The following is a 22558-nucleotide window of genomic DNA, read 5'->3' as shown; positions in this document are numbered from 1 at the left end:
AAAGTGAAAGATACAGGAATAAACTAGAAATGAGTTGAGTTTAATTTCTGGAACCAAAAAGGACGTCCCCGTTTTCATCGGAGAAATGTTGGAGGGTATGGAATAGGGCGTCCCTATTTTCGGATAAATGTTGGGTCGGGGGTGTACTTCAAGTAAGAAAACAATTGCTCAGCTGAGCGATTTGTGACTGTGAATGTTAAAAATCCAGCAATGGAGAATTTCTGTGGTGTCCCCCTTTCCCTTGATGGCCCTAAGCACGTGCTTATTTTTCTCAGTCGTTAATCCAGCCTTGCCAGTGGCTCCCAGCAAACTCTGCTTAAGTTATAGCTGTGGGAAATTCAGACGAGGTAAGCATGAGCCTACTAACTCAAAGCAAACTAGTAACTGCTGCCTCCAAAAAATGTATGTGAAGCCAGATAGACTAACGCTTTCCCTTGACGTCAAAGTGATCTGAAAGTTCACACCCATGTTAGACCTGGTTTGCTTTCTCTTGTTATCATAAAACAATTCTACCTTTGTTGGCTCAAAACAGTCCTGCTGGAAGCCAGAAGCTTCAGTACCCAGCCGTGTCAAAATCTCTCTTACTTCCTTCTCCACCTTCTCTGACTGGCTATAGTTTCCTGTTCGAGCGGCAAGCCACACACAAACCCTGCCGGCATCATGGCAAGATGCAGCGCTGTTTTGTGGATACAACTCATCTGCTTCTCCAGCGTGCTTTGCAAAGGAGTTTTGTCCTTGGATCATGTACCAATGCTGCTCTGGTCGACACACAGGTGAGACTTTCTGATTAGCCTCAGTACAGTCCATTTTAGAACGCTGCTCCTTACCTTTAAAAAAGGCCTAAAACTAAGAGGTGAGAAATTGTGGTCCTCTAGATGTTGCTGGATTCCAACCCCGCAGCAACCTCAGCTGGCATGCCCAATGGTCACAGGTGGTAGGAGTTGGGGACTAGCATCATGTAGAGCAGGGGTAGGCAACCTAAGGCCTGGGGGCCGGATGCAGCCCATTCGCCTTCTCAATCTGACCCATGGATGGTCCAGGAATCAGCGTGTTTTTACATGAGTAGAATGTGTCCTTTTATTTAAAATTCATCTCAGGGTTATTTGTGGGGCCTGCCTGGTGTTTTTGAGTAGAATGTGTGCTTTTATATAAAATGCATCTCTGGGTTTTCTGTGGGGCATAGGTATTAGTTCATCCCCCCCCAAAAAAAAATAGTCCAGCCCCCCACAAGGTCTGAGGGACAGTGGACCGGCCCCCTGCTGAAAAAGGTTGCTGACCCCTGATGTAGAGGACCATAGGTTCCTTACCCCTAGCCTCAACTGTTTTAAGGCCAGGATATTTGAAGGTCTTAAATCCCTTCCTCGGGGCTTCTGCCTACCTTGACCATTCAGATCCTTAGCACTGTTTCATGTCAAAGGAGAGGGGCTCTGCAATGGCATGCAGTCTCTAAGGCTATGCTGAGGGGGAATCTGTTTGTCCCCCTTGTGCCTTATGGCCTTGTTCTAAGACATTTCTATTATGGCATGTTTGATTCTTGAGCCCTGATAATTTAGTATCTGTTTTGGCCAGATGGCTGTCCCGCCCCCACCTCCATTATGATGTTTGTGTGTGTGTGTGTGTGTGTGTGTGTGTTGATTTTAATTTGGCACTACTATTCAGTCACTATATGCACTGGTAAGGCATCAGGTTGGGTAGATATACAGTGGTACCTCGGGTTAAGAACTTAATTAGTTCCGGAGGGCCGTTCTTAACCTGAAACTGTTCTTAACCTGAGGTAGCACTTTAGCTAATGGGGCCTCCCGCTGCCACCACACAATTTCTGTTCTTATCCTGAAGTAAAGTTCTTAACCCGAGGTACTATTTCTGGGTTAGCAGAGTCTGTAACCTGAAGCGTCTATAACCCGAGGTACCACTATATGTATATGTTGCCTTGGACCCCATATTTTCAACAGAAAAATGCATCGGAACTGGAAGAACTGAACATGTGATTCCCAGGAGGTTCTCCATCCTTGCAGTTCTGAAATGAAAGGGACAGTCCCTTTCAGTGTGGGCAAGAGGGGTTCTGGATGCCTGCCAGAGCTCCAAGGCCCCTAAGAAATAACTAGATGAGGACAAAATGCCATAAGGAAAGGGGTGTATCGCTTCTTCTTTCTGCCTCTGAAGAAAGATGCTTCTCCTCTGTGGAGACCTCAAGCACAGTGTGTGCTCGCAGGAGGATACGTTTTCTGGAAGAAAGCTAATCAAGGAAAGCTAATCTCAGGATTTGTGGGGTGAGGGGCTTGGGTCTGGCACCTTCCATGGGACCCCCTAAACATGGAACACAGAGGGCATGGCAACATAATTTTATTAAGCTGTATTGACTTGCCTTCTGTGGCACGTTTGACTGTTAACCAGAATACATCTTCTTAGATATTTTTCTGCAAAATGGAAATATTAACAACTGTTTAGGGCAATGTGCCCTCTGCTGGTTTGGGGGCCCTGGAAAATGGCCTACTTTGCTACCTGATTGAACCAGCCCAGAGCTTGCTTTGTGTGTGTGTGTGTGTGTGTGTGTGTGTGTGTGTGTGAGAGAGAGAGAGAGAGAGAGAGAGAGATAGGCTAAGTGCGTTTTTTCATTTTTTTAAAAAAAAAACTAAGTTCTGTAATTTTGAAAGCAAATAATCAGTTGGGAAAAACAATAACGTATTCTGAAATAACACTGGTTATTAAAAATGAAAATGCTTTCAAGTCCCCTTCGCTCTTTATCCTTATCTGATAATGGCTGCACCTGTTGTCACCACAAACAGGTGAAACAGGAGCTCTTCTCTGTAGAAATAAGATGACCTAGAATTAGAAAACTTCAGTTCATGCAGGTAATAAAGCCAGGCTTCTCCCTGAAGAACAGCCAGAAACTTGCTTTGTGCAGTTTCTTTCTCCCCAATTCCATATTAAAGCCGGTTTGTAGTGTGATGCAATCAGGAATCCGTGAACTTTGAATTTCAAGAATCCAACAGCCTGACCTAGGAGACGTTTGACAACAGGAAGGGGGAGGGTGAAGAAGGGTGTGGTTGTCCTTGAAGTATCTTCTCTATTAAGGTGTCAAGAAGCTCTGCTGAGATAGGAAATGACTGCTGTGGTTTGAACTGTGATTGTGGGTTGCACAACCATTTTGTGCATAGTTTCGATGTGCCCATAATGCAGGTCTGGACAGAGGATGTCCATATGTCCTATTTCTATTTGAAGATATTATTCAGAAGTGGCCTGTGGTCCTCCAGATTCTTTCGGACTCCAGCTCTCATTATCCCTGGCCCGCATGAAACATCTGGAGAGCCACATGTTCCTCATCGCTGCTCTGTTTGAAAGGCCAGTCAGTCCTAAATCTGGTTCCCTAGTTGGTCAGGGAGCAGATTGGGGCAGAGAAATCTTGTTGGGTCAAGCAAGGGAAAATCAGTAGTTGAAGACCTGCCAGATTCATGTATCTTTCCTCTCTTCTCCTTCCATCACAGTTTGTTTCTTTAAAAAATCCCTTCCAATGCTTCCAATGGAAGGGGATATCGTTATGCCAGCTCCCCAGCTGTTTGGGGAATGTGGCAGGGAAATTAAATAAGCCACACTAACCCCTCCCTCAGAGCACACTTACACACCCTTGCTGTTGGTGCAGTAACAGCAGAGTGGCAATAGCTGCAAGTCCTTTTCATGCTACCTGGGCAGAGGGATTCTCCCTCTACTACCATGGCCACAGAGATCCACAACATGTCATGGCTCCTGAGGGACCACAGAGTTGCACCCTTAATTACTTTTTTGCAAGTTCCTTACAAAACCAGTCAAGCTTGCAAGCCTGACAACAAATGCTGGAAATGTAAAGAAACTGAGGGAACATTCTTTCACCTCTGGTGGACATGCCCAAGGTTTAAGGCTTTCTGGGAAATGATATATAATGAACTAAAAAAGGTATTCAAATATACCTTCCCTAAGAAACCAGAGGCCTTCCTTTTGGGCATTGTTGGCCAATCGGTGCCAAAGAAAGACAGAACACTCTTTATGTATGTAACAACTGCAGCAAGAATACTTATCGCAAAGCATTGGAAGACAGAAGATCTACCCACCTTGGAAGAATGGTAGATGCAAGTGATAGACTATATGGAATTGGCAGAAATGACTGGCAGAATCCGAGACCTGGGAGAAGAGTCGGTGGAAGAGGACTGGAAGAAGTTCAAAGATTACCTCCAAAAACATTGTAAAATGTTTGAATGTTAAAATGATGTTGGATGTGGAGATAACATGGCATCAGTGATATAGTAAAAAGAAATATGCAAAAATGTTTTAAGGGAAAAAATGGGTAAGACCAGAGTAATATTATTATGTCGAAGCTGAACAAATGATATAAGGGATTAAGCTATAAAGAATATGTGATAAATCGAATTAAAAGGAAAGGGAAAACGAAATGTATAATATTAAATAAGATCTGAAAGAGGGCAAGGAACTGCTGAATTTGATTGTGTAAAGGGGAACACAGAAAAGGGAGATGTGAGGAAGTCAGAAAAGAAGGTTACAAAGATAGCAAGTTAAAAAGCGGATTCTTTTATTTTGTTTTTTCATTGTCTTATTTATGTTTTTATTGGTTTTCTTTTCTATTTTTTTTCTCTGATGTGATGTATTCTTTTCTTATGTATGTTTGTTCTTCTATAAAAAATCTTAATAAATATATTTTTTTAAAAAAACAAAACCAGCAGAGAGCATGCACCACCTGAAAAGAGGGGGAAGAAGGAATGCCTTTTTTAAAAAAAAATATTGCATGGTGAAACATACCTGGTCTGCCATCTAAAACAGCAACACACACTTCTCCAGAGGCAAATGTGTGCAAATTCAATCAAATCATTAAGCAGCTAAAACTCATACGGTCCATTGACTAAGCTCCCCCCGCCCCAGTTAGATAGCAGCTCTAAGAAATGCTCACTACCACTTCTTGTTCAACCTAGAAAAGGTCAGTTTGTTTATTTTTTAAAAAATGCTAGTTTGCTAGCAGGGGCGGAGGAAGGGGGGGTGAGGTGGGTGTGGCCCACCACGGGTGTCACCACTGAGGGGGGTGACAAAATGATGGGTGGCGCTCATTGCGGGGCCTGCAGCATGCCCAAGCCACGTGTCTCTCCTGGAATAGATGTGGAGGCTTGGGCGTGTGCAGGCACCACACTGCCCAAGCGGTCCGCCCGCTGCCTCTCCCCCTGTCATGGTCCAGTTTACGGGCAGTCAAAGTCCTGGCGGAGGACATCGGGATTGGGGGCAAGACAGTGGAGTAGGAGCAGGAACAGGAGTCTGGAAGCCAGGAAGCCAAGGGTCCGAGAGCCGGAAGTCAAGAAGCAAAGGGTTTGAGGATCAAGAAGCCAAACGTAGCAAGGCAGGAAGCGTGTTGCTGTGGCAAAGAGCCAAAGGGAAATGCTGACCTTATATCCCTTCCCGGCTCTTGCAGCCAGGTGCTGTGAGTTACCAATCGGCCTCACCTGTGTAGCCGCGCCTTGTCTCTTGAGAACAAACGTAGGAAAGCCCCTGTCCTGCGAAGCCCTACCCGTCACAGGGCCTGGCTTCTGCACGCACTCCTGACACCCCCAGCCCTATGGGTGGCTTGCGCCACCCCTGGGTGTGCCGCCCAAGGCAGCTTCCTCCACCGCTGTTTGCTAGCCACAGAGTAAAGGTAAAGAGACCCCTGACCATTAGGTCCAGTCGTGACCGACTCTGGGGTTGCGGCGCTCATCTCGCTTTATTGGCCGAGGGAGCCGGCGTACAGCTTCCGGGTCATGTGGCCAGCATGACTAAGCTGCTTCTGTTGACCCAGAGCAGCGCACAGAAACGCCGTTTACCTTCCCGCCGGAGCGGTACCTATTTATCTACTTACACTTTGATGTGCTTTCAAACTGCTAGGTTGGCAGGAGCAGGGACCGAGCAACGGGAGCTCACCCCGTCACAGGGATTCGAACTGCCAACCTTCTGATCGGCAAGTCCTAGGCTCTGTGGTTTAACCCACAGCACCACCCGCGTCCCTCAGCCAAAGAGTAGGTAGGAGCAATTGTAAGGAAGGCCACATGCCTGTTCTTTTGAAATATCCGTAGCATTCAATCAGAGGAAACCTTTGACAGTTTGTATAGTGACAGCCTGCTTTTGTGCCCAGATTGGGAGTGAAAGAAGCTCGTAAATGATTTCCCCTGATTTGACAGTGCCACTCTGACCAATATTTCCCCCTTCCTGCTTAAAAGAGAGATGTGGGCTATTTTATTTGGCATATGGAATGATCTGGTGAATACAAACAAAGTGAGCTATCTGACTTTATGGGCAAGAGATTTTTCTTTGAGGAATCAGACGTGCTAAATTTGAAGATGACATTTCATATCAGACCATTGTTGGGTTGCCACTCCAAATAAAATTCCCTCGGCTAGAAGTGAATTGGGCTGTCACAGTCATATCACTCAGCGAGATGCTTCGGTACCTGTTTGAAATTCCACTAAAGCAGCCGCTGGTTTTAATTATGTAGCTCCAACTGCCGCCGTCGGCAACCAGAGCATCTTTCTAGCAGCTGAATGCAGATCCTGAAATTGTTTTAATTGGGGCATCTGTTTACATGAGACCGAGCAGGAGAGGAGTCTTCTTGTTTGTTGGCCTCCTCCTGGTTGAAAACCATACCAAAAATGATCAAAACTCAACAAATCTGCCACTGTTTGGGCTGATAGATAACTTGTGGACTTGCAAGCTCTACATGTTTGGTTGGCAAATTGTTTGGCCCGAAGTGACTATGGACTGTTGCAGAGTGGGATAGTGATGGTTCTTACCTTTCAGCTGTTTTCTAGATGCCAAGAATAGTATTCCTTCTCCTTTTCTCTCAACTAAAGCAGGTCTGCAACCACATAGATCAGCTTTCCTCATCCTGGTGCTTTCAATGTGTCTCTGCCTACAACTCCCATCAACCCCAGCCAGTGAAGCTATGCTATCAATAGCCTCACCATCGTATGCCCATGCTGGCAGTGGCTCATGGGCGTTGTAGTCCACAGCATCTGTCAGGGGTGGACTTTAGTAATCTTTCATAATATGGAGCCATGCAAGACAAAAACTTGGCGCCCGCAATATGGATCTTCTCAATTATGGATCTTCTCAATTTTGTATCTTCTTGGCTGGGCACCCTGTGGGGGAGATCACCTGCACCACCCAAAATCTAGAGGGCACCAAGATGAGAAAGGTTGACCTGGAAATAACAACATGGGGGGGGGGGAGGTTGGTGAAGATTGGTTCCACCATTCGTCTCGAAAATGCAAAACAGTTCTGAAAGAAAACCAATTGTTCTAAGAGAAGGATTCTAAATAGGCCATGAACCCATGAGAAGTAAAATGAGCTGCATTTTAACAATGAATCCTAGCTTTCCAAAAGTTTTCTGTGCTCATATCCCTTCGAATGTAATGTCATTTATTATTTTTGTTACATCTAATTAATTCTGATTCATGTTTCACATATTATTTTTAAATTAATAGCAGATTTTTTTAATTAAATAAAAAACCCTTGGAAAAATCCATCTGTGAGTATTTATTTCACACAAACTTGTGCTATTTTCACACATTATTTAAAACAAAATAGATGGGTGTTTGTTCTCTACAGAATCATTTTAGGTGGTGTTTATTTATTTCTCTGCTCTGATGTGAACCACGTAGATAATTTAACAAAGCCAAAAATGCTCAAAACACCAATGAGCCCTCAGAGATTCTACTAATTAAATTAAAGGAAGAACTTACATCGATTTAGAGAGCTTATCAGATTTATAAAGCCACTTACAGAACCTGTAAAATATAATTATATTATTCTAAATTATATATTTGTAGGACATGCAGATAAACATAATCCCATGTAACCACATATAATTAGCTCCTTCAACCTGAAATCTTATACACATTTAGGAGTAGGGATGGGTGAACTAATTTCAGTTTGCCTCAGTTTTTTTTTTCATTTGTTCATTCTTCAGTGCTGTTTGCCACATTTTTGCATCTGTTTATTTTATTTTATTTTTTAAAAAGAAACCACACATTTTCATGTACATTTCTCCCATTAAACAATTTCCCTATATCTGCAGATTTTTTCCAAGCATTTCCCCTCAATATGATGCATTTTATTTGCTTTCTTTTTGGAGAAAGTGTGAATTAGATAGGATGTCACAGAGCAAGCTTGCCAGTAAACCACCCAGTTCAAAACTAGCGCTGACTCTTTATTAGCGAAAAATGATCACCACAGACTTGGCTGAGTGTCAGGCCTTAAGGAGCACAGCACCTCATGCCCTGTAGGCCCTACGCCATGAAATCAGTTGCCAAGATTAAAGGTCCCTGCCTCTCCACAGCCATCTATGTCTCCTCCTCTCTTTCCAAGCAGTTGGAGAGTGCACCTGCATGCCTGTCTTTGCTCCTTGCATTTCATGCCTCTTCTGGTTCTGGGAGTCAGGCAAGTAGGGGAGCTTGTCACAGTGGGGTGTGGGAGACACCCGTGACTCTTCACCAGCCTGACTCCTCTCTGCTTCTTAACCTCCCTCCTTCCACTCACCTGCTTCAGCTTCTGCCTCTGATTCCGGACTTCTTTCTGCCACAGGCTCTCCCAGCTCACTAAACCCCGTTACCCCTTCAGCTTCCAACACCTCCTCTTCCTAGTCTTCTCCCTCTTCTCTCTTTGACCACTCATGTGCTGAATTCTTCCAGGAACAATGCATGGAGAATCAATTCTTCTTTCTTTTTTCTTTAAAGTACTGTGTCAGTTTCCTAGATGTGACCATTTCCACCAAAGAGCCAAAGGGCGACCTACAACAGAACTGCGTTGACATGATATATTGAAGGAAGTCTATCATACAGTCCATTTTTGAGTGAAGGCCATGGCTCCTTCTTCCTCTAGCCCCGGAAAACAGCAAACTATTAAAATCCAAAGGCTTTATGTGAGCAAGCACAGATGTGAAAGCTGAATAGATTGTAAATAGGATTATTTCCAAAAAGAGCCCAAGTGTACTGACATTCAGTGGTGTCTGTGAATAACAGGAAGAGGACTTTGTGGGTGCCATGCTTCTGTATGTTGTTTCTTCTTCTTCTTCTTCTTCTTCTTCTTCTTCTTCTTCTTCGGTGACTACTCGTAGCCACGTAAGATTGTCTTCCATGAACACGGTTTTAACAGTGAGTCTATAAGTGAATGTGGAGCCCAATTCTGGATCCACACATCCTTCCACAGTGGGGACATTGGTTTCCGGGCGCGATCTGATCACCGTGAGGGTTTGCCAAACGTGCCTTCCTCTTAGCACATTTCTCCCTTTTGTCCTCAGTTTGAGCGTCTTCAAAGCCCACGACACCTTTGGTAAAGGCTGTTCTCTAATTACAGCACTCGCAGGCCAGTGATTCCCAGTTGTTGGTGTTTATACTACATTTTTTTAGATTGTTGGTGTTTATACTACATTTTTTTAGATTTCCCTTGAGAGAGTCTTTAAACCTCTTTTGTTGACCACCAGCATTACGCTTTCCATTTTTAAGTTCGGAATAAAGTAGTTGCTTTGGAAGACAATAAGCAGGCAACCGCGCAACATAACCAGTCCAACGAAGTTGATGTTGAAGAATCATTGCTTTGACACTGGTGATCTTTGCTTCTTCCAGTACACTGGCATTTGTTTGCCTGTCTTCCTAAGTGATGTGGAATTTTTTTTTTTTGGAGACACTGTTGTTGGAATCTTTCAAGGAGTTGGAGATGGCATTTATAAGTGGTCCATGTTTCACTTTGTGTGTGCCATGCTTCTATATGCAGAGGAGACCAGACTGTGTTATAACTGTAATGGGTTGAGAGAGAAAGTTTGACTCTTTCGCCCCTGTTGCAGCTCCCCCCCCCAAAAAAATTGTGTGCAAACACACCCCAAAGCTGCTATTTTAGTTGGGGGTGGAGCCTCCACTGGCACCATGCAATAGTTTAAGAACCCAAAGTCAGCATCTGGCTGCTTAGTAAATGGTGAGATCAGCAGGGCTTGGCAGATTGTACTAGCTGAAAAATTAACATCATTTGGTAGTTTGATCAGAAGGTTAATGAAGAGAAATCAGTTCATGGCTAAACTGTTCCCATTCACCACATTTAAGGATGATGGGACAACTGAATGTCAGCCACCAACTTCTTTTGGGACTGAGTTAAAACAAGAATATATTAACCAAACTTACATTTCTAATACACAGAAATAATGGTGCAGCCACAGGAGCACCTGTTATAGGGATTTTGTTTTGTTTTGTTATATGTTGTTATTGCTCTCTGGGCTTTCATTTTATACAAAGCCTAATTTTAAAAATCAGCTTGCTTCAGTCTCAGATTTGCTTCAGAGATCAAGAGATTAACCTAGCCTTTGTCAACCTGGTATCGTCCACATGCTTTGGACTACAATTCCCATCAGCTCTTGCCACCACCTGCTGGCTGGGGTCTACAAGCATCTTATCCAGAGGGTGGCAACACAAGAACGGACCTTTTCTTCAATGGCTCCCCTTCTGTGGAATGGTCTCCCCAGCGAAGTTCACCAGGCACCAGGGAAAAATGTTCCTTTTTAACCAGACCTTTGTTTGTTTGACATCCTATGCCCTTTTAAAATGTGTGTGTGTGTTTGTGTGTGTTTTATTGGGTTGTTTTTCGTTGTTGTTTAGATTATGCATTTTGTGGTTTCATATTCTGATTTTATCCTGTCAACTGCCCTGACACCTTTGGGTATAGGGCGGTATACAAATTTAATAAATCACCATCATCATAGAGATTCCTTGCATTTTCCTCTGTAACCAGTCACTTAACTATCTGAAGCTGCTCAAGAGTGCAATGAAGGAATGTTTTCCTTCATCCTCGAAATGACGGATCAGGAAGAACGCACAATAGCTCTCTGCTAGCAAAGCCCTGGTGTATTTTCTCCTTACTCTCCTGTGCACTGGGGGGGTCATCCTTATGCAAATAAAGCTAATATATGGTTTGTACATTGATTAAGCAAAATGTGCTTTGCAATACCAGTTGCATAATGTTCAACAGTTTCTTCCGTTAAGAACAGAGAGCAAACAATTCAGAATTCTGATGGCTTTCGCTGGTGAGATTTTACAGGTTTATTTATATCTTCTGCTCTGAACACTGTGATAGTAGATGTTTCTTTGTCTGCAAGTTCTAGACATAGCTCTGAAGTAATTTCTAATCTCATGGGCTATGTATGTGCCTATTTAATGTCCCCTTCAAAACACAAATGAATTTGCAGACAGTAAATGGAACATGTTTTAAAATGCTTATGGAAGCAGCTCATGAGAAAAGAGCTTCACATTGTGTTACATAACTCCTCTTGCACCCTCACATTAAATGGCTGGAAATCATTTCACCAACAGAATCAAAAGAAGATTTACAACATTATATGCATTCATGTTTTTTTTTTTAATATCAGTTTTTCAAATATATAAATATGCTCAGCTTATGCGTTTGTTTTCATGGATCCTGCCACAAAACTAGCCTACTTTAAAGTTGCACGATGTGTGTGAGAGAGGGAAAGACATACCTGAGCAGAGAAGGAGACATGGATTGTATGGTTGTGCATAAGTAATGAGAAATAGGGAAATGTATGTGTGTCTGCAGCCTCTGTGTATGGTGAGTGCATGTGTGTGCTCTCTGTGTGTGCAGGAGAATAATAATAATAATATTATTGTGTGTGGAAGTAGTAATAATAATAATAATAATAATAATAATTTATTTTTATCCCGCCCATCTGGGTTATGTTGGGTGCTCCTGAGAATTGTGGGAAATTTAACATGGTAGGTGGTTTTCTGCATTCAGTTGATGCTCTATCTGGAAAGCACCAACATTGTGAACCGCCCTGAGATCTGTGGCTGTAGGCATACTACATCATCATCATCATCATCATTATTATTATTGAATATAATAATAATAATTTATTATTTATACCCCACCCATCTGGCTGGGTTTCCCTGAGTGGCTCCCAACAGAATATTAAAAACACGATAAAATATCAAACATAAAAAACTTCCCGAAACAGGGCTGCCTTCAGATGTCTTCTAAAAGTCAGATAGTCGTTTATTGCCTTGACATCTGATGGGAGGGCGCTCCTCAGGACAGGCACCACCACCGAGAAGGCCCTCTGCCTGGTTCCCTGTAACCTTACTTCTCGCAGGGAGGGAACCGCCAGAAGGCCCTTGGAGCTGGACCTCAGTGTCCGGGCTGAACGATGGGGGTGGAGACGCTCCTTCAGGTATACTGGACCGAGGCTGTTTAGGGCTTTAAAGATCAGCACCAACACTTTGAATTGTGCTCGGAAACGTACTGGGAGCCAATGTAGGTCTTTCAGGACTGGTGTCGGCCACTCCCAGTCACCAGTCTAGCTGCCGCATTCTAGATTAATTGTAGTTTCTGGGTCACCTTCAAAGGTAGCCCCATGTAGAGCGCATTGCAGTAGTCCAAGATGGTTGGCCATCTTGTATATTTTCTTTGGTACCAGGAAATGTTCCCTGTTGTTAATAGGTGACAACAGCTTCAGTATTTTGTGATTGTGAAGACCCGCAGGACCTAGTACTGACTTCCCATGGTAGTGGAGCTGTGGCAAGCACCAATGACTCTCTCATTTTGTGCAATCCTCTATCCCTGTGACAGACATTGTGTACTAGGCCACACACCTCACAGTGGCCATTTTGTGACTGGGACCCTTGGCACCGGTCTCAATTTTTAAGTCTTTATAGCTCATAGTGATAAACATCATCTCTAAAATGTTGTAAATAATATTTTTATTGTGTAGAATTCAGTAGAGAAGCGGAAGGGGCAGCGGTAAGAAAGCCATTTTCTAATTTATCAACATGCAAGCATCTGCAACTCTCTCTCTTTTACGAAAAGGAATGCATACACACGCACTTCACAAACATCACAGACACGGACAAGCTGCTGTGCGAAATTTTCGATCCCGTTAAAATAAAAGTAAACAGCCCTTTGAAAAATTAATTTCTTTCAGATCCTTCCAAGACTTGGCAACCACTTTACATGAAGGGCACGTTATCTCAAAGCAGGAGCTGCATGCATTGCTGAAGCAAGCTCTGGCTTCTCCAGACCCCAGAAATGTCGCCTTGTTTCTTCAAGATGCGGTAGGTGTCAGCAATTTGTCTTGTCTCATAGCCGAGGAGTGCAGCTTGTGTCTAATGAGCCGAGATGTCCCCCCTAGCGACCTATGCTATCTTTTTGTTTTTGTTTTTCAGCTTAGTGTGGATGACTTCACACGTTACGCCAGCTCCTCTGGAAATGAGACACCGTTTCGCAATGTTCAGGCAAGCATAACTATCTCATATGCCGTCTCCCAGCAGTTTTCAAAAAACATAACAACACCTGAAAGGAATGACAGAGACATTGCAATTCTGGTAACAGGCTGAAAGCTCTTTCCAGCTTGAGAAAGCAATAGTCGTAAAATAAACTTAAGCACCTGCAATTTTCAGGAAAGTGTTTGAAGTTACCCAAGACTTGCTGTTTCTACTGTGTGTGGATCTTTGGCAGTGTGGGAGTTCCTCAGCTTCTGAGGGGTGGTTCAGTTAAAGAGATTCTGTCAGGTTCAGGGTAATATTTTGTGAACTAAATTATAGGTGATAACTAAAGGTTGTATTCAACTTAATTTTACTCACGGTAGACCCATTGAAATGAATGAATTTACTCTGAGTTGAATACCTACGTTTCCACTGGAGTTAAATGAATGATTGGTAGAAGAATTCTCATTCCAGCAATAGGGCATATGTTAAAAAACAAACAAACCTGGATGATAAGCAATCTAAATGCTTTAAGGAATGTAGTGATGCTAATTATCCATTGATTTGATGATGCTCACATAGCCATTACCTGAGAGGAAACAGATGGCTCTTTGATCTCCTTTTAACAAAGAGTACTAATGAGTCTGTGTTTTGGAAAATGAACATGTACTGTAACTAAAATACTTATAATCAGGAATGGGGAACCCCAAGCCATGGCCAGATTTCATAGGGATGTATGGATCCGCTCCTGGCCATCAGTTGTACAGTGCGTCGCAGATTAGAAAGGAAAGGACTTTGCTGTTGTAGAATCATAGGATTGTAGAGTTAAACAGGACCACAATGCAAGAACCTTTCACCCAACATGGGGATTGAACCCATTGCCCTGAGATTAAGAGTCCTATGCCCTATCAACTGAGCTATCCAGCGATTGAGGCTGGATAAGATCTGTAAGAAGATCACCTGCGATAAATGTCTCAGAGGTTTTGTGTTCCTTGTAAATATGGAAAAAGTAGTCCATGCATTTTACAAGTGCATGCAATTTTGGGGATACAATTGCATCCTGAAGCATGAGGCTTTAAATACAGTAAAATAAGACCTGGGCCAGAGAGATGTGGAGATCTGTGTTATCACCTGAAACGCAGGTCACTTCACTGCCTGATGACTGTAATAATCATTGTGAGAGAATTGCGTGGCGAGTACCCGCCTCCCCCCTTGGAAAATAAAGACACAAGACACAGCATTTAAGGTTAATGGGCAAAAAAAGGCCACAACTTTATTGATTGCAGGAATTGAGCGGTATTGGCTTAGGTATTGGTCCTATCGACTAACTGTCTTCAGCCTGATTGCTTGAAGGGTTAACCACCAGCAGGGGGAGTCCTGCTGATGTACATCAACTAGGAACTCCCCCGGGGTCACCACTCGGGGGCAAGCCTTAGGCCCACACCTCCACAGGCTTCGGACAGGGCAACGCCCCCCGGAATCCTTTACCGGACTACCCTTCAATTTGGGGGAAGGTGATGGCGCTTCCTCCCCCCCATCTGCATAACAATACCCTTACCAATGCCAAGGAAGTTGTGACGATTTGCTATGAGGTAGGTGAAAAACCAAATGGCTGGTGCCAATTTGCCAAGTGGAAAAAATTCCTACCAGGCCCCTTGACGGCGACCAACCGAAGTCCATTGCAATGTCAGAGAGCCAAACTTAAGGGCGGGCAGGGTGGGAAACCGGAGCAGCTGGAACGAAGAAGAGAGGGAAATCCTCGGCCACGCCAGCCCTAAATTGCCCAGGCCGATTGGCTGGCCAGGGAGATGACGTGTCCGAGGATTCCCCCAGTCTCGCGGGGGCTGTTATTCAGCCCCCGCACACGTGGGGAGGGTGTGGAGCCCACAACGCCACCTCCTCTCCAGCTCGGAAGTGGCTTTGTGAGGCTTCCTTAAAACTGCTAGTATGCCACATCATAGGACAGGACCATTCGTAGTTCACACACACACACACACACACACACACACAATATTTTAAACACAAGGTTGACTTTTTCATCAACCTATAAACTGCTTGCAAAGCAGCCAATTTTCACATGTACACACAGAGATTAATTAACCCCCCTGCCAATAAAAACATTCAGAAAATTGTGAACACTTGAACATATTTTTTTTTTGTTCAGCTTGATGATGATGATGATTATCGGGTTGTTTATATAATGAAATTGCATGTCAAATTCTTGTTGAGGATAACAGAGTTTATTTTGCATAATGGAGGCTCTAAAAGACTGTAATCAAGCCTATCAGAGTAAAAAAGAAAAAGAAAGCAATCATTCCTGCTTTAATCATCCAATTCATAATTAACTGTGCTTTGTGCTTACTACAGGAACTTCTGAGAACTTCATCATCTTCTTTAGTCTTGCCAGCTGTGGACTGCCAGGCCGTGAGTCACCTTTCAGGGTACTTCCAAGAAACGCTGAACTGGGCCTTGGTAAATGTAGACGGCAAAGAAACATCCCAGCTGATGGTTAATGGATCCAAACCCAATGTGTTTGTGATAAAGCTACCACTGACCAGCAGGTATGAGGCTATTATTATTATTTATTAAATTTGTATGCCATCTGTAGAAATAAGGATGGACGACGCAGGAGTTGAATGCATGTGAGCTGTGCAGGAGCAACCAAGCAAGCAAGCTGCTGGCTAGCTTTGCAGAGCCTCTTTTTATTAGCAGAAATCAACAGTTGGAAACAGTAGTGAAACCACTCTGAACTTAACAAATTTCCAGCAAGGCACATTTCCAGTGTTAGCGATTTACATGTCAAACCAGGTGCTTCCCCCAAATGTTCCCTTGATACTTGATAACAGCTGCTTTCGCCAGTGTGGTGTAGTGGTTAAGAGCGGTAGACTCATAATCTGGTCAACCGGGTTCGCTTCCCCGCTCCTCCACATGCAGCTGCTGGGTGACCTTGGGCCAGTCACACTTCTCTGAAGTCTCTCAGCCCCACTCACCTCACAGAGTGTTTGTTGTGGGGGTGGGAGGGAAAGAAGAATGTGAGCTGCTTTGAGACTCCTTCAGGTAGTGATAAAGCAGGATATCAAATCCAAACTCTTCTGGTTCTTCTTCTTCTTCTTCACTCGTCATGCTCCAGCCAAGTGGAACATTAAGCAAAGCTTTCTGCGAGGGAGGCAAAGGTCAGAGACTGGGCATGGCGGCTAGACATGCTGTGGCATGTCTTATGCTCAGGTGGGGGTGTGCCCCCATGCTGCATCCGCCATCCCCACATCCCCCTTCGTCCAGAAATCTCTTGTGGCTTTTTACGCAGGCCTTATGTAAGAATCATACATGTAGCAGACTCACTGAAATGAATGAAACTAAGTTAGTCACATTTATAGGCGTTTTCTGTGTAGGAATAGCATTGGATACAGCTCATAGATACAGCATCTCCACCCCCTATTGTTCAGCCCGGATGCTGAGATCCAGCTCCGAGGATCTTCTGGTGGTTCCCTCACGGAGAGAAGAGAAGCTACAGGGAACCAGAAGTGAGCACTCCAATTGGAGAACAGCCTTTACCAAAGGTGTCATGGGCTTCGAAGACACTCAAACTCAGAATGAAAGGGAGAAATGAGCTAAGAGGAAGGCACACTTGGCAAACCCTCACCATGATCAACTCCCACCCAGAAACCTACACCTCCACTGTGGAAGGACGTGTGGATCCAGAATTGGCCTCCACAGTCACTTATGGAATCACTGTTAAGATCATGTTCATGGAAGACAATCTTACTTGGCGACGAGTGATCGCCAAAGAAGAAGAAGAAAGACAGGGAACTGGGCAGAGAGTCTTCTTGGTAGTGACACCCACCCTGTGGAACACCCTCCCATCAGATGCCAAGGAGATGAGTAACTATACAACCTTTAGAAGACGTCTAAAAGCCCAGTATACCTGAAGGAGTGTCTCCACCCCCATCGTTCAACCCAAACACTTAAGGTCCAGTGCCAAGGGCCTTCTGCGGTTCCCTCACTGCAAGAAGCGAAGTTACAGGGAACCAGGCAGAGGACCTTCTTGATAGTGGTGCTTGCCCTGTGGAACGCCCTCCCATCAGATGTCAAAGAAATTAACAACTATCTGTCATTTAGAAGACATCTGAAGGCAGCCCTGTTTAGGGAAGTTTTTAATGATTGATGTTTTAATGTATTTTTACTCTTTTGTTGGAAGCTGCCCAGAGCGTCTGTGGCAACCCAGCCAGATGGGCAGGGTACTACTACTACTACTACTAATAGTAATAGTTTATATGATGATGATGAAAGGTTTTGACCACCAGATACTGCCTCCTATGATGTTCCAAAAGTCCAAGACTGCCGCACGTTATGTTATCACTTCTTTAATTAATGTTAAGGCACTCTGGTTTCTATATCCTGGGGTGGAGAACCTGTAGCCCTTCTGGTGAGGTTGGATTCCAACTTCCAACTCCCATCAGCCAGCATGACCTCTGAGCCAGACAACTCCCATCATTCTTGACCACTGGCCATGCTGCCAGGGGCTGTTTAGAGGTGTAGTCCAAAACATCTGGACTACAAGTTGAAGAAAGTTGATCAAGGATTTTGGGAACTATAATCCAACAAGTTCCTGAGAGTCACAGGCTCCTCCAGTCTGTGTTATGGTGTAGACATGACCTTTGAGAATCATCTTTCCAAGCTTCCTAGAGATCACGGATATTGAACCTGAGTCCTTGCACATGCAAAATTTATGTGCTATGATTGATCTATGGGCCTTTCCCTAAGGGGAAGAACCCATACCACTGAGGAACAATGTTAGGAAAAACAACAGCCAAACACATTCCATATTATTAAATTTTCCAAGTGCATCATTTGAATAAAGCTGGGAGGCGAGTCATTCATCTTGACTCCTATTGCCTGACACCAAGAAACCCGCAAAAATAAAATAGGTGGCACATTTGCAAATGATAAATGGATTTTTTAAAAAAAGGAACCCTGAGCAATTCTGCGAAATCCAGTATCGTCTGAGTAAACAGAAAAAAAGATATTGATATAATAAAAATGTTTTAGATGTGCTGTGTCTCTTTCATTATCCGTAACCTCCTAAGGTTCTGTTTACCTGACTTACACCATCATTTGTTGTATGTTAAAAGTCAGCACAGAGCGATTTTTCACCTTCATAGTAATATGGTGAACCTGAATATTTCTGAATATTTTATCCTCTGGGACAACCACAGAAAAATGAAAGCACTCCAACCGGCGGGTAAAATTATTGCCTTATCATGTAGCATCATATTCAGAAGACAATTTCATGTCTCACATTTTCTTATAGGCTTTTTGGAATGACCCCTGAGAATTCACACACACATGCATGTATGCTCGCATATACACAACTCTGAATGGTTTGAGAGTGTTTCTTGTGATTTTTATCCAAATGCACCACCTTGCAGTGCAAAGCAATCGCTTAAAAACCTCACCTATGCAAGCAATTCCACAGGTACTGCCCTCTACCATGTCCCAATGCACACGACACGCAGATACCATACAGCCGGTTTCCTCCAGAGACACATGTATATCTAACATGCGTGCTGGAATTCAACAACATCCTGTGAGCGCACAGCACAGGATCCTCACCTCTGGCTCCAAGAAAAGGCGGCACAACTTGAGAGAACCAAGTGGCAATTTAATGCATCTTTAGCATGAGGTCAACTTGGCTAAAGTTTGGCAGTTTTGCTCCCCCAAGCAGCTTGGCTAGACCTGGCTAGTTTGGGAGGTATGCTTGGGGATAGTTGCATTGTCCCTTTCGGAACAGCTCATGTAGTTTCGGTGGCATGTGGGGAGGCATGTCAGCGCCAGTCTCCCCTTTACAGAGGACAGCATTTCCATTGCAAGAGTTATCGGGAAGTGCAGTTCTCGATCTAAAGTCCAAATATGGTTTAAATGTAAAGAACTATAAGACAGGAGAACAGCAGGAGCCTTGAGGTTACTAATCAACAGGACACCTACCCAGCGGTGGAGGAAGCCTCTTAGGCACCTGGGGCGGCATGCCCAGGGGCAAGGCGAACCGCCCATAGGGGCGGGGTGAACTGCCCATAAGGATGCCCATAGAAGAAGAAGTTTGGATTTGATATCCCGCTTTATCACTACCCAAAGGAGTCTCAAAGTGGCTAACATTCTCCTTTCCCTTCCTCCCCCACAACAAACACTCTGAGGTGAGTGGGGCTGAGAGACTTCAGAGAAGTGTGACTAGCCCAAGGTCACCCAGCAGCTGCAGGTGGAGGAGCGGAGATGCAAACCCAGTTCACCAGATTACGAGACTACTGCTCTTAACCACTACACCACACTGGCTCCCTCCCACAGGGAGGGACAGGATGGGCAGCGCCCATAGGGACGTATGGGGCACACAGCACCCATAGGGATGGGATGGGACGGGGGGGTGGTGCCCATAGGGACAGGGCGTGCCATGGGGCCTCAGCTGTCCTACATCTGGGGGTAAGAGGCAGTGGGCAGACAGCGCAGAGTGTCACGGTCCAGTTTACAGGCGGTCAAAGCCCTGGCGGAGGACGTCTGTACCGGGGGCAAGATGGACAGGAACGGGAGTCCGGAAGCCAGGAGTCAGGAAGCCAAAGGTCAGAGAGCTGGGAATCAAGAAGCCAAAGGTCCGAGGATCAGGAAACCAGGAGTCAAGAAGCCCAAGGCAGGAAGCATGTTGCTGTGGCAAAGAGCCAAAGGGAAATGCTGACCTTATATCCCTTCCCGGCTCTTGCAGCCAGGTGCTGTGATTTACCAATCGGCCTCACCTGTGTGGCCGCGCCTTGTCTCTTGAGAACAAACGTAGGAAAGCCCCTGTCCTGCGAAGCCCTACTGGTCACAGGGCCTGGTTCCTGCCCGCACTCCTGACATAGGGCCCGCGGGCACCGGAGACATATGGCTTGGGAGTGCTGCAGGCCCCACAGTGAATGCTGCCCGCCATTTTGTCACCCCCGTCAGTGGTGAAACCCAGGGTGGGCTGCACCTATCGCACCCCCTTTCTACGCCCCTGCACCTATCTGTTCAAGGGCGACATCATGGCCCCTATTTTTCTTGGACTAGATAAACTAAAATTACGTATTATGCAGTATACCTAGATTGCATTGAATGGCTCTGTTGGACTACCCTGAATGGACTTGTTAATCTAATATAGACATTTTTGCCTCCCTGTCTTGCTCTTCAAACATGATCTCTCATTATAGGCTGTCCTATAGGTGTTGTCAATAGTCACATTACGTAAAGTCATTCAATGAAGGCATAAATTATTGAGTCTGACAAGGATCTGATTATCTGTCTTATCCAATACCAGCTTGTTCTTTTGTCAGTTTACCCATCGTTGGATTTGTTTTTTAATCAGCTTTTCCTTACTCAACAGCAAATTACCCTGAAAACATTAGATCTCTTAGGAAGGCAATCATTGTTAATAACAAATCTAAGTTTTAAGGGGCCAGCCTAAATACAACACATTCATTGTTTTTCCCCATGGAAAATTTTATTAAATTTTTAAACAATAAAACAAAAATTGCAAGGCAACCATTTCATCAAAAACAAGAAATCTGGTATAAACGTTTACATCCAGTTTATATAATTTATGGGTTGTGCAACTCTTTCTACAATATGTTATCCATAAGAGTTATCAATGTACATATCCTCTCCACAGGCTTTATTGAGATAAGGGGGGGGGGGGAGAAAAAGGGAAGCCATATGTTGCCAAAATTGCCATATTTTGTTATCCCTTTCCATACCCTCCAACATAAAACAAAGGAAAATCGGGGTGCGCTTTTGGGGGGGCTGTGCTCCTGTGTAAGTTGTGATTTTTTGAGAACGCACCTCCCCCAATTGCTCACATTTCGGGGCTGAGTTCTCGTGGGAGCCAGGTGACTTGTGTGAGAGCACGCCCCAGACCCCAAAATAGGCATCTTGGAGAGCTGTGCTTTAACAGGAGACAAAACAAGACATCCCAGGATCCAATCAGAAGCCAGGATGGCTCCTCTAATTCCAGGGTGTCAAAGTGCAACAGTTGAGGGGCATACCTTTCATAGCTCTTCTATGTCACAATGTGGCATGAGGGAAAAGGTTAGCCGCTCTTCCCAATGCCGTGGTCCCAATCTGGATAATCCCCTCCCCTCACTAAATAGCCTTGGGACCGTGATGTTGGGGGGCGGGGGTCATTAACCCTTTATCTCTCGCCACTGTCCAATTCCCATTTTGTATTCTCCATTTTGCAATCTCTACCCAAGACAACTGGCATCTTTCGGAATTAAATTAAACCGCTGATTGAATATTAGATTTCCAGCCCTGGAGTTATCCTTGCATTCTATATGTGACCTGATTTTGCAGCCCACCCCTCTTTCTGGAATACTGTTCCCTTACTGAGTCCCATGGATGCTTCAAGTTTGGAACATGCCCTGTCTAACAAAGCTAAAATCCTTAATTATTATTTTTTTAAATCCCCAGAGCTACCGGTAAGTTGTCCAGTTGTTATATTTCTGTGCTGTTCTTTTTTATTTCCTGTGTTTTCATTTTCATTCAAATCATAGTAGTATTGTTGTTTCAACTGCAAGTAGTAGGCCATGTCAGTATTCTTCCCCTTCCAACATTTTCATTTTCTTTCTTTCTATGTTTCCCATGTAGGACGAATGACCTATCCACTCGAAAGGAGCTCCTGGAAAATGGTAAGTGAAACAATCCACAAGTGATCCAGGTTGTTATTAACAATTAAGCATGAAAGATCAGCATTCAGGGGGAAAAGAGGCTTTCATGCATATTCCCTTGCTAGAGAAGGAATAACGTGTACAAAGTGAACAGAGATCTAGTTGCAGTGGATCCACTGTGATCCGCACCTACTGTGTGGATATGTGTCCCATAGCTGTCAATGTTTCCCTTTTTTACAGGGAAATTCCCTTATTCCGAATAGGATTCCATGCAGGAAAAGGGAAAGGTTGACAGCTATGATGTGTCCTCAGACACCATGGTTCTTATAAAAATCTACTAAGTTCTTCTTGGGGTCACATGCCAGTTGAGTTCAATAATAAGCAATTGTACTTTTATTTAATTAATTAGTACATCAATATCTCCATCATAAAGCTCAAGGCATGAAACATTACAGTTTCCCCAAATTCATGGTCAATGGTCAGTGATTTCAGATGTTGTAGACCAACAACATATGGAGGACAAGATATGGAGGAATACAGATCTCCTCTTATTGTAAAGGAATTTTTTAACCACTTCATGTGTTATCACCCCAGTTCACATGTCAACCAGATTCATATCTTAGCAAAAAATTG

At 44.1% G+C, this 22558-nt stretch overlaps 1 protein-coding gene across 1 annotated transcript in view; it reads left to right on the top strand.

Annotated features, from left to right (window-relative positions):
• Positions 1-338: 338 nt before the first annotated feature.
• LOC309350864 (V-type proton ATPase subunit S1-like) overlaps positions 339-22558 on the top strand; it is a gene marked incomplete at its 3' end in the record, with an annotated part of 44432 nt that continues 22212 nt past the window's right edge. The window contains exons 1-5 of the mRNA XM_081878164.1: positions 339-773; positions 12986-13115; positions 13227-13295; positions 15633-15826; positions 21906-21946. Of these exons, the coding sequence (XP_081734290.1) occupies positions 661-773; positions 12986-13115; positions 13227-13295; positions 15633-15826; positions 21906-21946 (547 nt within the window). The 5' untranslated portion in view covers positions 339-660. The remainder of the gene's footprint in view (positions 774-12985; positions 13116-13226; positions 13296-15632; positions 15827-21905; positions 21947-22558) is intronic.

Source organism: Podarcis erhardii (genome assembly GCF_964252035.2).
Source record: "Podarcis erhardii genome assembly, chromosome: 10".
In the NCBI taxonomy this organism is placed as follows: Eukaryota; Metazoa; Chordata; class Lepidosauria; order Squamata; family Lacertidae; genus Podarcis; species Podarcis erhardii.
This window is presented reverse-complemented; position numbering and strand designations above follow the sequence as displayed.